The 14195-nt window shown below is 35.4% G+C and overlaps 1 protein-coding gene across 1 annotated transcript in view; it reads left to right on the top strand.

Annotated features, from left to right (window-relative positions):
• LOC149784184 (exosome complex component MTR3-like) overlaps positions 1-9735 on the top strand; it is a 42239-nt gene extending 32504 nt beyond the window's left edge. Inside the window, exons 7-9 of the mRNA XM_089932256.1 lie at positions 1051-1110; positions 6091-6204; positions 7262-9735. Coding sequence (XP_089788382.1) covers positions 1051-1110; positions 6091-6204; positions 7262-7360 — 273 coding nt within the window. The 3' untranslated portion in view covers positions 7361-9735. The remainder of the gene's footprint in view (positions 1-1050; positions 1111-6090; positions 6205-7261) is intronic.
• The last annotated feature ends 4460 nt before the right edge of the window (positions 9736-14195 follow it).

Genomic DNA, 14195 nt, shown 5'->3' with positions numbered 1-14195 from the left:
AAAAAAGCGTCTAACTTGACAGTGCAGTTTGAGTTTTTAACTTCCACATCTGGAATCATTAAGATAGTGGATGCTCTCCTTGCCAGGAGCAAGGAGTAATAAAAAAAACTTATCCACAAATTATCAGTTAAAGAGACTTCACTAGTTGCCTCACGGAAACATTCTTTTCTTATTACCAAAAAGTAATTAGTGTTTTGAATAGTGATATCCAAATTTCAACTTTTGTAAAATAGTAACAGTATCCAGTGATCCTTGAATCCCATCATAATAGGAAAGAATAGATTCTTAGATTGTACATGCAAAATATAATAACTGGGCATAAAATAAAGAAGTTGATATGTTCATGGAAATGCAAGTGAATAAAAAGTGATGGTCAAGCACGCACTTAAATAATGTGTGTGCTTGTGGGATTTAGAACTTTAACATTGCTTTAACAATTTTTCAGTCCTATCGCTACGATGTCTGCATTGTGGCAATTTACAGTTATGTCTAGCACTGGGTCTTCATGCCACAGACATGTAGCATGATGTCCCACCCAAACACATTATCCTGACACCAGGCTGACCAGTCCTTTCACTAACCTCTTAATGCTGAGCGCCTAGCAAGGCATCTGTTAGTACCAATTTATATAAGTCTTTGGTATGACTTGGCTGGTGTTCAAACCAGTGACCTCCAACATCAGAGGCGGACGCTCTAACCACTAGGCCACCGGAGCAGTCAGTTAACATTTGAATTTTATATGCTACATAATTCTTGTTACGAACAATCCCGTTCCTTAAGAGCATATAATTGAGAGGTTGAGCACATTTGGAAAGCTGGCAGTCTAGGAGTAGGTCCAAAAAGTCCTAAATGTTGGGACTCTCACAATAGAGAGAGCTGAGATGGCACCATAATTGACTGTTTCATAAAATTTACTGGCTTCTTGGAAAATTATTAGCCATTAGCCATTTTGTCAACGGCTAATGGAAACAATAGAAATGATCCAAACTTTGGAATATTGCAAAAGGGTTCTATTCCTTTTTATGTTACAGACATTTTTTATTGTTTCAGCGAGTTGCTGGGAAATATTTACTGATGGATCCATGTAATCAAGAGGAATACAAGCCAGAGGTAATTTAATTTTCCTACTAGTTTTTATTTTAACTTTAGAAGCATGGAACAGGGATATATTTTGTACATATTTGCAGCATCTATCATTCTTTCTGCCTATTCATCTTTATCTGCGCCTTTATTTTTGTTAGTTCACTTGACTCTAATGAAAATTGTACTCTGTCTTTATGTTGTACTCTGTCTTTATGTGTTTGGTTTTTGCATCATGTATTCTCTGTTTTAACTTTGACAACATTTATTTTTTAAACATCCACTTGAAAAAGTCTCTAACATCACTTGATTTTGATATGTGGTCTCATGAAAGGAGTGCCAGTTTTCTATTATAATGGGGAGCCCCGAGTGGTCTAAAGCACTCTCCGTTATGGATCACTGCCATCTCACCTCTTTCTGCATGGGTTCAAGTCTAGGATTCAGCCAGTGTGGGTATGTGAGAAAGCTTGCCAGTAGCTTCTCGTGAGTCGGTGGTTACTTCCTGGGGTTTTCCTGGATTCTTCCTCCACCATTGATACTGGCCGCCATGCATAGCCTATCATGTGCTGAAAAATGGCGTTAAATCCCACAACAAGAACTATTATAATGTGACAGTTTTGTTTCCTTTTACTTGGGGTGGCTTTTGTCTGCTTATATATTGAAACCTGGGATTGAGGTCAGTGTTAAATTTGGTCAAGTTGATAACCAATCAACAAAGTTTCATCAGCATTCTTCCTTTTTACGTCATTAATTAAGTCTTTGTTTGGGGTATATTTCTGACACCTTCTGTCATCCATGTCTAACACAGACCACTGCTGTATTCAATTTCAGACTTAACATTGGAGACAGCAGTGCACCAGAAAGGGACTGAGTAGAGACAGCATGATGGAAAATATCAATGTGATGTCATTGATAATAATCAAAATATCAACTTGTATTAAATGTATTATTTCCAGGTGCTTTAGATAAATAATAAGACAAAAACTTGTTTACCCTGACATATATTTAGTAAAAGTCAAATTAGCAATGTTATCAACTTTATATTTTACCATACAGTTGGTCTAACATCAACAGGTTTGAAGAAGTTTAAAAGGTATACATGTGGCTATTTCTTGAAATACCGATCAACTGATTCCACACACTTTTCTATCAAAATTACCATCATGAATTGGCTGATGCAGGGTCACAGTTTTTAAAGCATACCTTCATCTCTATTAAGTCTGTTGTTCCGTTTCGTTAGAAATTCCATTATTTCATTTTATTTGTTATCAGTTCATGGATACATAAAGCATTTATAATGGCCTTACTCATAATCATTCAGTTGTTTGAACTGAGTGCAGTACAGCATTTTCAAGTGCTTAAATGATAGAGCTGAATAGTCTAATTAATGAATAGAACTGAATCATGCAAGTTGTTTTAGAAAAAAAGACTCTGCCCATAAAATCAATACAATGGACCTATGTATATTTATGAAACATTTAGTTAGGGCTATGGTGAATCGAAGGAATAAGCAGCGCTGTAAAAGACACCAAACATTGTGAAAGTGGGGAATCAAAATCTGCACATTACAATGGGGAAATTGGCTCAGATGTCCTATGTTGTCTTGAGATTGATGATGTGAGCATTGAGATGTCAAAGATTTTGAACTATAAAATCACTTGACTAATATCGCCAAAATTGTTTGCATATGACACTTACAAATATTGATCCACTGCCATACATATGTATGGCCACCACCTTGAAAAACCTTAGAATGATTCATTCTCAAAACTGATTAATGTAGTTTTTCCAGAGTTGATAAAAAAAGGTACTTTTACAACAAAGTCTTTAAAATTTTGTACATGCTGATTTGCCTTAAAATATTAACTCTGTTTACTAAGAATGCTAAAATTCATCACTTTCCCCCAGAAAAATAATGTTTAACACACTTTGACAGAATTCTGGTATGAATGCCTTTGTTTATTTGCAGACATACCAATAAATATGGTTGCCATTTCTAAAAGTAGAAAAGGCTTTCAATATGTCTTAAAAATTGACTATCAGAAATTTTACCAAACTTTACAGAAAGGAATCCTCACATCATGGCCTTTAAAACTGACTCAAACAGTAAGGATTCATTATTAAATGTGGTCATGATTATTCATAACTCAAAATACGGACACATCAAATGTCATCTTCTCACACATTATTTTATATATTGTATAAAATTTAACAAAAAAACATTCTGAAAGCGATGTCTTTCAAATTTAAACTAATTGTCAAATAATATGGACCTACCTCAAATTGACCTCATTCCTTAAAACATAAAATCATCAAATAAATATTTTCTTCTGAAAATTTATGCAGGTATTAAAAATATGCAACCTTTTGTCAATTGACAGAATTTGATTTGACCAGATTTGTCAGACACCACCAGATAGACCCGTATTACTTGGCCAACAGCTTGCTGTTAGGCAAGTGTCATCCAAGTGAGGGATCTTGACCCACTTTGTCCTCTTCTTCCATAGATCTTTCCCCTCCTTCCAGCCAATACATTTAATATGCAGTTTCTGACTTTCAATAATCTAAGACTTTTAAATTTAATGAATAATGCTTGGCACACTTGTGTATCTAATTTATGTAGTGTATTTTTTATTATTCATCTACATTCTCTTTTTTTAATTAACAATTTTATATATTGCTACCATTTTTGTATGTTAAAGAATTTTAACATCTTTTCCAATTATCTTCTCTCTTGTAGTATGACATTTTTATGTTTATTTTGAAAGAGCTTGCCTTCCTAAAGTATCTTATTCTTCACCTTTACATTTGTAAAACTTAACTTTAAGTGTCACTATATAGCCAGTATTGTGCTGACATACCATTAGACCCTATTTATACACCTTACAGTTCTAAAGTTCATAAGTGCTTTAAAGCTCTTGAACGTTCTAAAGCTTTTGAGTGTTCTTAAGCTCTGGAGTATTCCAACATTCCTAATTGTTCTAAAGTTCATGAGTGTTCTAATGATAATGAGTGTTCTAAAGGTCAAGAGTGTTCTAGTTCAAAAGTTTGTGAGTGTTATGAAGTTCATGAGTGTTCTAAAGCTTAGAAGTGTTCTAAAACTTGGGTGAGTTCTAAAGTTCTAAAGCATTTAGAAATAAATGGATAGGTAGGCTGATATGTCCTTAACTTTTCTTATGTCCTCTTACAGCCAGGATCACAGATCAATATTGCTGTATTGCCTCTGATTGGTGAGATACATTACTTTTCTGGCAGCAGCGATGACAGGGTCATCATCATCATCATCGACAGCATTAAGACTCTCTATTAAAATTCTTTTGCATCATTGACAGTATTCAGATGAAACTTTAGTTAAAAAAATGAGGATATATTGAAAGTTTTTACCCTAATAGGCTATGTGTTCCTGTCTTCCCTGAGTAAACAAAGTTCTTGTCTTCCCTGTGTAAACAGAGTACATGTCTTCCAAGTTCATGTCTTACCTGTGTAAACAGAGTTAATTTCTCTCCTATGTAAACAGAATTTATAATGCCATTCAAATTCGTATGATTATAATAAATTAAATTGACATTTTCCATGTGTCCATTTGGCCATCACTCCATCCGTCTACCAGTCTCTAGCCATACATTGTTACCTGGCCCCACTGTTAATAATGCTTCACTCAGTACATGTGTATTTTGAGTAAGAAATGTTACTTGCTTTTCCAAGGTGGAAATATTACTCAATTAACAAATGCAGTATTCTGAATAAAATTTTAGGATGGAGGGACTAAAATGTTTTGGAAATCATTGGGTTAATGTACATGTGTTATTGCATATAGTTGGTGGGGGTGAATATTTTTATGTCCCCACTGTGAGACCATGAAAGGGACCATTGTGTTACTAATGTCACTATGTTTATACAACCATACTTTAACAAGTCTGCATGTTCTTATGTTATATCCTTATCAGTTCCATGTCGTATTTGAAAATGTTCATTGAATGTGTGGCGCCAGGCAAATATGCGTTATCTCACTTGTCCATCATAGGAGTATTCTCATAGATTAAGATACAGAATAAGGAAGACTCTTTTCTTTGGGTTGGTTTTGACCTTAAAAAAAATTCAGGGCATGTTATTTTGTAAAAACAAATATTAATTAATTTGATTTTCCTCTATGAACCAAGATTGCCCCAGTGGCCTAGTGGTTAGAATGTCCACCTCGGATGCGGGAGGTCATGGGTTCGATCCCTGGACGAGAATACCAAAGACTTAAAAAAATGATACTAACAGCTGCCTCCCTTGATGCTCAGCATTAAGAGGTTAGTTTTAGGACTGGTCAGCCTGGTGTCAGGATAATGTCTACATGTCTGCGATATGATGCCCCAGCGCTAGACATTACTGTAAACTGCCACACTGCAGACATTGTAGTGATGTGACTGAAAAATTGTGAAAAGCAAAAGCTATGTTAAAAATACAAATCACACACTCGTACATCTTTTTGAACTTTTTCTATTCAAAAAGCTTGAGAGCTTATGCAGAACTATGGCATAAAAAGTTAGTTGATTATCATTTTTGCTGTTGGGATCAACAATATTCAGGTTTTTTTAAAATTTAATTCCAAATTGTCTTCAGTGTTTCTAGTGCTGTAATTTATTTCAGTAGATGCTGCCTCATTTTGTGTGGTGCAGATACTTCAAATTTTGCTTAATATCAGCCGTAATCTTTGTTGGAACATATGATGAGTGTTATTTTAACCTAGCATGCCCTTGGGACATTTTCCAGGTCATGACCTCTTAAGTTAGCCCACTGCAGTATATGCTAACCATAATTAATATGTTCCAGCATGTGTCAAGAATTTAGCAGCTAACATTTCCACCTATAAGTTGTATTTCATTTTGACAGTAGAGGTATTATCATTGGGTTTGAGCAGATAAACATTATTATTATTGTTATTATTATTATTGTTATTATTATTATTATTATTATTATTGTTATTATTATTATTGTTATTATTATTGTTGTTATTATTATTAGGATGATAATGGACTAACAAACAGCGGTAGTGTTACAGTTGGACTGATGCCTTCTCTTCAGCAAGTATCCGCCATCACATCCAAAGGAGAGATAGAATTTGAACTTGTCAAACAGGTAATATTATCCTTTTTAGTAGAACTGAATCTCACTTTGTGCCTTCTTACCACAATGAATTTGTCAAACGGGTAATAGTATCACTTTTAAAAGATCTCATTCATGCCTTCTTACACCATAAATGATATCCACCCCATACCAGTGACAAGAACTTAAGCAATTATACTGATCACTCCATTGACCTAGTGGTTAGAGCATCCACCTTGGATGTTGGAGGTCATGGGTTTGAACCCAGACTGAGTCATAACAAAGACTTATACAAATGGTACTAGCAGTTGCATCGCTTGCCACTCAGCATTAAGATGTTAGTGTTAGGACTGGTTGGTCTGGAGTCAGGATAATGTGACTGGGTGGGACGTCATGCTACATGTCTGCAGCATGATGCCCCATTGCTAGACATTGCTATTAACTGCCACACTGCAGACATCGTAATGAAATGACTGAAACATTTTTAAAGCTACGTTAAAAATCCAAATCACACCCACACACAGCAATTATACTAATGATTTGAGATGTACTGCAAATTCATTTACATTGCTCTGTACACCTTTTTTGTCATTTTGCCAAATAGGATGCTTTCATCCATTCAGAAACTTGTGGCTTGCAGAAGGTGTCCTATCATTTTCACAGAAGGATTATTGTTCTCATGTCATTTAATTCATGGTTTGTAGCAACAGTGACCCACCCCTTTGTTACCACATCAAAATAAAGTGAATTTATAGCATTTTACATTTGTTTCTGTTTAAATAATTAAGTTTACTTTATCAAACAATTAAAGGGGAAAAAATTATAAAAGTCATACAAGGTAGTATCTGACATGGTCCTGCCATCTTTATGTCAAACCGTATAAAGACTTGCAATATTTTCAAGCGTAGACCTGAAAGTACTAACCTTTTTTATGTCTTGAGAACATGATCTCAAGTCATATAAAAACACTGTGCATGGATCTCAGTGATGTAACTACTTAATGTAAATTAATTTATAGTATTGCAAGCTGTAGCTAACTGTGTAAAAGTGTTTACCCAGCTATTTAATGAAGTAATTCATGTCATTGCAGGCTGTTGCTAAGTGTGTGGAAGTCTGTACCCAGCTGTATCCTGTACTACAACAAGCACTAGTGAGATCAGTATCAGAAAAAGAAAATGAGGATAGATGATTGTGCTTTGTTTGTGTCCTTCGTTTGTTTGCCTGTACAACCTCTTAAAAAGTGATGACCATTTATGGCCCAGGTTAGCCTGAGTAGGTTTTGATCCCATGACTCTTGGATTTTGACTCCAATGCTCTTCATTAAATCCAAGGCAGGGAACTGAAAGAGAAGAACACTTTCATCTTGTATTTATTGAATAATAAGCCCATGCTTGATGCTAAACCCATTGACTTTCATAAGATTTTATGAAATTAATTACCAATCTTTGCTAAGAACATCTTTGTCGGCTAACAGGTGGGCCAATAAATCAGCCCCTTACCTTTGATGATATTGATTGGCAGATTAGGGGGTGATATCACCTATTCATTAAAACATACAAGAATCTGCAGCCAGATTTGGCTGTGCATGTCAGTCTACATTTTATACACTTACTGGTATTTCTTGTGGCTGTGGGACCACCACTGGCTGATGGGTTCTTTTGGTGGCATGTAAATTATATTTCCAGAGCACATCCTATGTTTGGTGACTTGTAAACCCACTTGGAATAGCACAACCCTCTATCCTGTGGCCATTTTGAATTTTGCGCTAGATATGGCTGTTACCAATTACCGGTATGTGTCTATAGTGTACACAGGTTTGTTCTGGAAAGATTTGCATGCAGCGAAATTGCACATTTTAATAAATAGGTGACATTAGACCCACATGTCATCCATCAATATCAACACAGATTTGGGAGGTTGATTTATCAGACTAGATTACAGGATGACCCTCTGGGTGGTACAGTATACTTTTCTTTACAGGTTTTTTTTATTCAGTCTATCATTAATTACTTTGTAATTTAGCTCATGAAAAAAAATGTTTTGACAGCAGTCCTTTATTGTATTAAGAAAAAATACATTTGCATAAGGCGTTTATAATGTTTGGACAAAACAAACTCAAATAGGCCTTCATAATGTATAGACAAAAAAGACGTGTAGGGCATTTATAATGCTTTGACAAGATAAACTCACTTTGGGCCATAATAATGTTTAGAAAGAATACACAGGGCTATTTTTTCTGTAAGCATTACAAGGCTTTAAAGGCATAAGAAGGATGTATCAGAATTTATTGTTGATGAGAAATCCTCTGATTACATTTATAAGATATGGACATTTTTCATTATTCAATATTCTATGTTAAGACAAGGATATTATGTTATTTAATTATACTAATACAATGTGACCCTGCTATAGCATGCTCCATTATAACACGACTTTGGATATAACACGGTCAAGGTGTGGCTCCTGAAATTTCATATACATGTATTTTTCTCGTACATGAAAAAAATTCTTTCTTAACAGTACGAAATAAAATGTAAAAGTTTATTATCATTTTGGGGAAGAGATAGGATATGAATATTACAAGACGATTGTCACGTCGCTCCTGAAATTTTATATGTATTTTTCTTGTACATGATAAAGTAGTTTTTTCTTCTTTAAAGTATGAAAAATAACGTATAACATGTTTATTCTGGGATTGCATAGGGCTTCGCCTATGTCTCAAACTTTGATATTTTTTTTCCTTATTGGTGGCAAAATATACCTTCTGGCAATTTTTTTTTTATTGTTGACCTTGTTGGCTGTTTAAACATTTTTTCACTCAGAATTTGATCCTTCAGAACATTTTCTGTAATAATCAGACCAGAACACATGCGTCTCTATCATACGTTGACCCTTTGCTAAATTTCTGAAACAAATTTGTGGAAGGCAGCATCATGCTGCTACCACAAATGTAAAAAAAAATCCACAAAAAAAACATCTTACCTATTGGTTTATTCATTAGGCAGGGAGGAACAGTAACTACACTAGTCCAAATGATGGCCAATTCCTTTTTAGAACTGTACGTAGGTAAAGTAGTTTGCTGAAATTTCAAAAGAAACATAATACCTTTAAAGCTCTGATTGTTATGAAAACGTGCCCAGCAAATGGAAAAAAAATCAGTCTCAGTCATGCAGTACAGTTATTTGATGTTGCCATCACAATAAGGAATGGGCATTTGTTTGTTTCTCTAAAGCTGGCCTTTAGCATTGACTTCAATAACGCATGCACCCTTCATCGAAGAGAGCAGACTAAAATCTTCAATAAAAACGAAGAACTTTTCTTCAAAGGAAGTCAGTACCAAACTTTAATAAAAGTAATGGAATCTGATGGATTTTTGCATTTTCCAACATGACTGGAACACGTTAACTGTGCCATGAAAGTTTCCTTTTTACAGGGAAAAAGTTTATGTATGCGAATGTTACCAATGGCAGCTTAAAATGAAAACTAACTTTTACCAACTTGGGATGTACTTTAAAGTAAATGTACTTCATCATTCGTTACATGATTGTGCTATATTTTTCCACTGAATTTCTATGAAATCACTTGTATTGTGGATTCATTGTATGTGATGAGATTCACGGGTGAGTACACAGTGTTGATACTCCTTTCATGCTATACATTAGACATGTACAGTATATATAAACAGTATTCACGTATATGTACCAATTCGTGGTTCTCTAAATAAAGTAAACTATTATATTTGCTTTCTCTGTTTTCAATACAGGTGTATTTATCATTTAATAAACATCAATTTAAGATTGTAACTATGCCGATGAAGCGTGTATTTTACCGCATGGATTTATTACCTAACCCCCCACCACCACCACCACCCGCAACTTTTTGGGGTACATGCATCATTTTCTTCATATAACTGACCTGGTTGCTTATAAACGGTCAGGTTCTATGGCTCCCAACTACTGTATTGTTGTGGGTTCACACTGTTTTTATAGAAGTGGATGAGACAATACACATGAACAGGAGCATATACTTTTAGTTGGTGATCTTTTCAATTATGGGCTATCACAGTGGCATTGTATTTGACTCTTCTCTCTGTATCCATCGAATAGCTTGTTTTAAATTGGCATCACAAATTTAAGTCATGATTTGTTTCAACCAAAATTTTTAATCCACAACTCCCTCACTATTATGCCCTTTGTTATAACATCACTCCTTTTTATAAGTCCCTTCTGTATAATACCATTCCTGTTACAAGACCCACCATTATAACACCATTCCTTTTACAAAACCCTTCATTAAAACACCATTTTTTTCCCTGGTAAACAACTCTTCATTATAGTCATTCCTGTTTTTAAAAAACCTGCATTGTAATACTGTAACGGGTGGAAGTGGATATTTGCTAATTTCTATTAATGTATATAATAAATTTAAGAAAGGATTCAGGTCACAAACTTTTTTATTGCTGATTGTATGAAATTATTATAAAATGCATAATAAAAGGAAATTATGACTAAAACATGAATATATTTGATTACATGTAGTGTATGTCATATATAGAGACTATATGCTGGCTTTCATAACCATAATCTAATCATTCAGCAAGATGTGGATAGCCTACCATGTAAATATTTTGTATGTTAGCCTTAAATTCTTATGTTAAGTATGACACAATATTACTTTTGCATTATGACTAAATTATTAGCAGTAAATAAATTTTGAAATGAATTGATTCCTACTATTTTACTGCAGTTGTAATTTCAGTCAATTTTGATAATAAATAAATTAAAATTCATTGACCTGTCTTATTTACAGAACTATCTGTGTGATTTAGTAATATTTATATTTGGTGGAAATTTGTAAGCATGTCCCCTGTGACTGTTGACAGATATCTGCCAATCTTTAAATTTTGATCCTATTTATACTCTTCAGGAAATAGTCATGTGACATATTTCAGACTGATCATTCTTGTCTGGGATGCCGAACTGGTCAGATTCTGAGGAACAGGTCCTCTACAACTAGTGATACAGGCTGAGAGTTGTCATTATTTAACTAGCATCACTTGTTCATTACACGAAATCACTGTCAGAATTATAAATATTTTATATTATGTCTTGTACTTAAAACATCATAGCCTTTTCAGTCATAACCAAGTCTGCTAGCAAATAAGCACCAGTGAAGAGCAAATAAGTACCAGTGAAAATGCTGACAACATTAAAAATGCATTGACTAGCATAACAATGAGGAATACAATATTTAAGGTTCATCCTTGCTTCTGCCCCTGGCTTAAGTGTCATGGCTATGTATTACCAAGACAGAAGCTTTTGGTCAGGTGTCATAGCTGTCCATCCCTCAAGTGGTCAATAGACCCTTCCATGAAGGTGAAACTCGTCTCCTTCCTGTCCTCACAAGCTGGGACCAATACTTTTCGGTGTCTTGACAATTCTTTGGGTATTACAGGCTGCACTGGGAATCAATGTTAAGAAAGAACTTTTCATTGATAAGTCTAGGACACTTGGAACTTCCTGTGTTTCTGGTTGTGTATATTACTGTTACTTGTGTATTTAGTTCCAGTATTTCTGGCTTGAGGGCACACTGCTAGGAGGTTTCTCAACAGCATGAGCTGGATTCAGCAAAGCAGACACTTTGTTGATACATTTGATGGTGTCTTTATTCACCCTGATATCATTGGCAAGCATAAGTGTAACATCACCCTCTTAATAAGAGGGGTGGTTAATTGGATTTGGCTGGCGTTATCTAGAGGATGACCTCCCTCGATATTATAGCCTGTCGGGAGTGAAAGAAGACTGGAATTTCAACAGAGAACTGAGCGAGAATACTAGGAAGAGGTAAAGCAATACGAGCCCCCTTTAACAAGAAAATAACAAACTTAATCAGAACAAATTAATTACAGCAATTCCAATTCAAGTTAGATTATATCAACAGAATTTAACAGGAGTGTCCAATTTGGACTTATTTCATCATCATAATGAGAGGTGAAAAGAGCGCAATGTCCACGATTGATTTTCATCACCTTCCACTCTTGACCGTATATCAACGTCCTCCTAGTCCATCCTTCCTAAGCTCTATGCTTTGCCCCTTCATGGACTTCCTGGTCATTTTATTCTGACCTCGTCCTTCTTTTCCTCAGACTTCTGTCTTCAGATTGTCTCATCTCTCTCCCAGAAAGCTATTGCTTAAAGGACAAAATTATCCATTTATTTCTGTATATTCCACTCTATAACACGTACATAAAATTTCCTCACGTTACTCAGAGCATGTTGGCTATCCACACACTGCATAAATTCTAAGTACGGTTGGACATTGACCTCGCTTCCAGTGGCTGGTCTTAAATTACCACGTGAGCATCTACTACATGTTCAATTACTATTGCTTGAAATTCACAAATTGTAACTCACAGCAATCCTTAACCTACAAGATTATTCAAACATTACAAAATCAGATATAATTAGGCAATTATATTTAACTCGCAATGATCTGTATCATCCTAACAAACAAAGGAAATTATTTCATATAACCCTATGAAATCCTACACGTGAACATTTGGATTGCATGCAATCAATTATACCAATGAACTAATAAATGTAAAATTAAAATGTAAATTGCATAACAATTCTAGCATTAACACTTTCCATGAAATTAAATGAAAATAAATTGCACAACAACTCTAGCATCAACACCTTTCCATGAAACTGAATAAACAATACATAATATGGAAGCCTAGTCATAGCAAACACATTTGTGTAAAACAAACAATCAAATAATAGAATATTACATGAAATTTTCTACCTGAAATGTGATAAAATTTTAATGCTCAATGCATTCACCTGTAAAGTTTACTGCAATTCAAAATTCGACACTGCACATTAAGTTTTAGTTCCCTGTCATTGTATTATTTAATTTACCCTCTGGTAGAGAGTGCCCAGCAGTCTTGCACTGGTTTCAGCCCTTTTCACTTTGACTTCTGAACCACACTGTCCCATGTGTCGATACAGTATATATTGTTATCCCATCTCTTGTCATGTGAAAGGAATGTACTTCCAACTCCGTCTGAAACTATTGCTGTGTGGGTTAGTATCACCTACTTCAGTGTTCTTTTTGGGTTGTTTTGCTCCAACTTCTTTTCATAATTTGCAATTAACCTGAACTCATTTGTGTATCTGGTCAGATTTTATTGTTGTGGTGTTTAACGCCATTTTTCAGCACACGATAGGCTATGCATGGCGGCCAGTATTAATGGTGGAGGAAGAACCCGGGAAAACCCAGAGAAGAACCACCGACCCACGAGAAGCTACCAGCAAGCTTTCTCACATACCCACATTGGCCGAATCCTGGACTCAAACCCACACAGACGGAGGTGAGATGGCAGTGATCCGTGACGGAGAGCGCTTTAGACCACTCGGTCACTCAGGGCCCCTGGTCAGATTTTAGGACTGGACTTATGGCTTTGTGTTGATGTTTGTACAAGCATGGCATTCCACCTAGACTTCTGCTCCTGCTGTCACTTCGATGTCGTTTTAGATGCTCCTTACCAGCCTAGCACTGCCACTCTCTATCTGATCACTGCAGCTGAATCCCATGCATTAAAGCTGATAGGTTTCCTATTGTATTCCGGCTGTATTGATAACCAGAACCAAATTGCATTCGTTGAAAAAGTCTGGCATCAGGGTTTTGAGGGATGTACTATGTCATATCTCAATATGTTTTGTTTTAGTTCTGTCATCCCTTGATTAGTCGTATTTTCTCGAGTACACCAGGGTCACATTACCCTCATGAAGCTGGACTAGGTGGTGTCTTAGATCCCAGCTTGACCTAAATGTTTTCTTGGCAGGTCCAGCAAACAAGTCTCTATGACTGTGGAGGCAGCCATTCTGTAAGCAAAGGATAAGTATTGAAAGAAAGAGTTTCATTAACATCTGGCAATTATAATTATCACTTGTGCCATGACAATAAGTTAATCAACTAATAGCTATCTTCCATGCAAGTTGGTGTAGCCATCCTTTAACCTT

This window comes from Sinohyriopsis cumingii, chromosome 14, assembly GCF_028554795.1.
Source record: "Sinohyriopsis cumingii isolate HCF-2022 chromosome 14, ASM2855479v2, whole genome shotgun sequence".
Lineage (NCBI taxonomy): Eukaryota > Metazoa > Mollusca > Bivalvia > Unionida > Unionidae > Sinohyriopsis > Sinohyriopsis cumingii.
This window is presented reverse-complemented; position numbering and strand designations above follow the sequence as displayed.